Raw genomic sequence first — 3,432 nt, 5'->3', positions numbered from 1 at the left:
ATAGGGGCTACGCAAGGCGCGGCGTGTCTTTGCGGTTCGGTGCGCCCGAGTCCCGCCCCCGCAACCACCGCTCTAGGAACACGGCCTACGCCGTGTGATATACCTGTAAGATAAATAAGGAAAAAAATTAATTTAGTGATTTATATTTAAAAGAGCGATAAATAATAACAATAAGAGTAGATACTGGTGGTTATGTGAAGGAATGTTAATGTTCAAAATTATTCACCTTCTCCGCTCTGACTCCATGGTTTGAGCAACTCATTGCCAAAATCAAGTAGATCCTCAAACCACTCAGGTAGGTTGATCTCCTCCTCAAACGGGTCAGGCAGGTTGGTCTCCTCCTCCTCTAAAGACTGAGTGTCCTGTGTGGCGGGTGCCGTTTGAACGCTACCGTCGCCTCCTTGAACGTTTTGGGTGGTTGAACCGAATTCTGAATTAGGCGCATCTACAAAGAAAAGACCGGCTTATGAGGACTAAATGTATGCAATCAGGAAACGGGTATATATTAGATGAAATTATTTAAGTTTAAGAAGTATGATTGTATTATAAATGTACTTACATTCGAGCTGCGCTTGAGCCCTTTCCATCTCGATCTGGTTGTCTAGATCAACCAAGATTTGCTGGAAGAAATCTAGAAAGATGGAGAAGACTGAATATAATATCGCATATGGAAAGGGAAGTGTGCTTTCAGTTAAGTGATAGAGAAATAAGCGGACCAGCAAATTTAAAAAAAAAGGAACGAAATGAAATATTTACAAAGAGCACTGCACAACGAATATAACAGATACACAACAAGTGGAAGCTCTATCTTTATAGCGGATACGGTAAATTAATTATAACACATACAACATGTGGAAAGTCATTCTTTACATTGAGATGTCCAAAACGGTTATAAGACTTAACACATACACAAACATAGAATCCGTTAAAAGACGTAGTAAACTTTACAGAGAGAGATCGAAAACGGGTATAACACGTAACATACAACACTTGGATGAACAATATTTATAGAGAGCAGTACAAAACAAATGTAACAGTTAAAATAAAAGATTCAGACACCCAAGTTAGAGGTAAAAAAAGGCGTGGATAAGCAATTTTTATAGAGAGAGAGATTCAAAAGGGTAAAAAACGTAAGCCGGAACACACACAGAACAAGTGGAGGAGCGATCTTTATAGAGAGCATTATAAAAGATATGTAGCACTCATACACAGAGTTAAAGGGTGTAGATATCAGAATTCTGAAAATGTACTTACCAGGGAATGGAACTTCGTCCACATGAGCACGTTTGCTGCTGCTGCTGCTGTCACTGGCGGTTCGTGATCGTTTCAGTTTTACACGTTTAATTACGAAGACGTGACAAGTATTGGATGAATGAAGTATACGAGCAGTGTGAGAGTGAGGTCGGTCGGGCATTGATTTATATAGGTCCTGCCTAGCGCGTGTATGTACGCGCGGGGTTGCGACATAGAGAGAGATGGCGCTAACTCTCTCTCTATGTCACAACCCCGCGCCGGTAATAAAGACTAGAGAGTCAACACATGCCGGATACATTGCGTGCATAGAGAGAGATGGCGCTAACTCTCTCTCTCTCTATGTCACAATCCCGCGCCGGTAATAAAGACTAGAGAGTCAACACATGCCGGATACATTGCGTGCGACCTTGCCGACTAACGATGCTTTGGAAAGGTGACGGTGTTATGAAAACATTTCATGTCTAGCGCGTATACGTAGGCGGGAGGGGGGGGGGGGTTGGTGACGGTATTTTGGAATGGTACCGGCCCTGTTCCAATACTTCCTTGTGCTTGCCAAACACATGGAACACAAAGTAAGCGTGTACCCCCCTGAGGATTAATGAATAATACCATCAGGTGTTACAGATTACAGCAATGGAATGAAATGTATCATGGAAAACCTTTGTACCGTTGTACTTCAAATATCTTTAAAAATAAATAATGTAAGTACAAAATTAATCACTCAAATACGTGTACTGTAGCGCTAAACTGTGCGTCTTGTTGTAAGATAATCTCTGAGGAAGTGTCGTAGTAATCGTCCTCTGTAAGCTAAGTTCTGCAGAAGTCAATGTACTTACCTCATGATAAACAAAAGTGAAATACTTTGCGTCTAGATATCTTACTTATTACGCTTATTGCCGTGATGAAGAAAGTACTGTGCTGTAACGTACTGTTGTGCTACGGAAAAGGCTGTCTCATTGTAGCTATACCACAAAAGTTACTACTAAAACATGTTTTGCTTTCCAGAATAATTCAGAAAAACTGTGCAGATATAAAACAGATACACCGCAACAGCAACAATGTAAATTGTGTCACATATTAGTAGCGTCGTGATATAATCGTGTAGCTATCAAATAAACCAAATACCAAGTCACCTTTAATCTCACCGAATGTACTTCAAATAAAGAGTATCTTTTCAAGTAAACCAAAATGTTGCATTAAAATCTCATTAGCAGTATATGTTCTAAGTATGTAAGCCTTATAGTCGTTACGTAATCGTGCAACTAACAAGCAAGAATGTACACACACAGTAACACTGTGTCCTCTGTTCGCTATCACAATGCAGTGGTAATTTCTGTTTAAATAAGTTCTCTTGGTTCTTGACTGGATATTTAACTCCAGACATTGTTGCATGTTAACAGATTCTAAGTCTGACAAAGCATACTAGTAATGTAAAGTGAAAAATTTTATAGCAAAGACTAAGTTAAAAAAACAGATTATCTTTCAATAAACGGTTTTACATGTGAAATGTGGTGTAAACCTTTACTCTTCCTAGTACGCAGAGTTTCAACTTCAACACTATTATCATGTCGTACACGTCGGTAAAGAATACTGGAATTTTTCTCAAGGTTAGCGTCTATGTTATTTTTCGCTGAGCCAGCCGGCGCACGCGGCTGCCTGTGGTACGAGTCATTGTCTGTCTCTTTGTTGGCGCGCGTCGTTATTGGGATTAGGAGACCTAACTTCTACAAATTCTCCTTGCCGAGAGTGCCCTGCTCTGTTTGAATCCCGCCAGTTCTGATAAAAATCAGGTCTGTCGTTATGATTACATCGTATGTCGTAATGTCGGTAGATTCCATAATTCCTTTCCTGTCGGTCACGTGGTGGAGAAGTTCTCCCTGAATCATAACTGCGCGCTGAACTGTTGCGTCTGAAGTTATTCTGTCTCCCTTGGTAATAATTGTTTCTGTTCCCATATTGTTTGTTTCTATGGTAATCTCTGTCATATTCATTACTACGGAAATGCGATCTTTCTCTGTAACTATTATTACTCTGCCAGTGGTTGTCATACGGGTGGTGTCTGTTTTGGTCACGATTTACGTTGTAAGAATAGCCTTGTCGTGTATTATTTCTGTCATCGCGGAATTGCGACGGATGTGACCTGCAATTGTTGTGTTCCAGTTTTCGCGTTCCGCGATT

The 3,432-nt window shown here is 40.5% G+C and overlaps 1 protein-coding gene across 1 annotated transcript; it reads right to left on the bottom strand.

Moving 5' to 3' along the window:
- Window positions 1-218: 218 nt before the first annotated feature.
- Window positions 219-1,414, bottom strand: LOC126455918 (uncharacterized). Its single transcript, XM_050091676.1, has 3 exons — window positions 1,255-1,414; window positions 560-631; window positions 219-445 (listed from the first exon to the last, which is right to left on the bottom strand). Exons 1-3 carry the CDS (start codon window positions 1,412-1,414, stop codon window positions 219-221), a joined length of 459 nt encoding a protein of 152 aa, XP_049947633.1.
- Between the last annotated feature and the right edge of the window lie 2,018 nt (window positions 1,415-3,432).

Source organism: Schistocerca serialis, chromosome 2, assembly GCF_023864345.2.
Source record: "Schistocerca serialis cubense isolate TAMUIC-IGC-003099 chromosome 2, iqSchSeri2.2, whole genome shotgun sequence".
Lineage (NCBI taxonomy): Eukaryota > Metazoa > Arthropoda > Insecta > Orthoptera > Acrididae > Schistocerca > Schistocerca serialis.
The sequence above is the reverse complement of the archived record's forward strand: the minus strand, read 5'-3'. Positions and strand labels throughout refer to the sequence as shown.

Coding starts and splice junctions, on each gene's coding strand:
- LOC126455918 (XM_050091676.1), bottom strand. CDS start 1,414: ATGCCCGACCGACCTCACTCTCACACTGCTCGTATACTTCATTCATCC. Junction 632..1,254: donor GGACGAAGTTCCATTCCCTG/GTAAGTACATTT, acceptor CCATCTTTCTAG/ATTTCTTCCAGCAAATCTTG. Junction 446..559: donor GGCTCAAGCGCAGCTCGAAT/GTAAGTACATTT, acceptor TTTTCTTTGTAG/ATGCGCCTAATTCAGAATTC.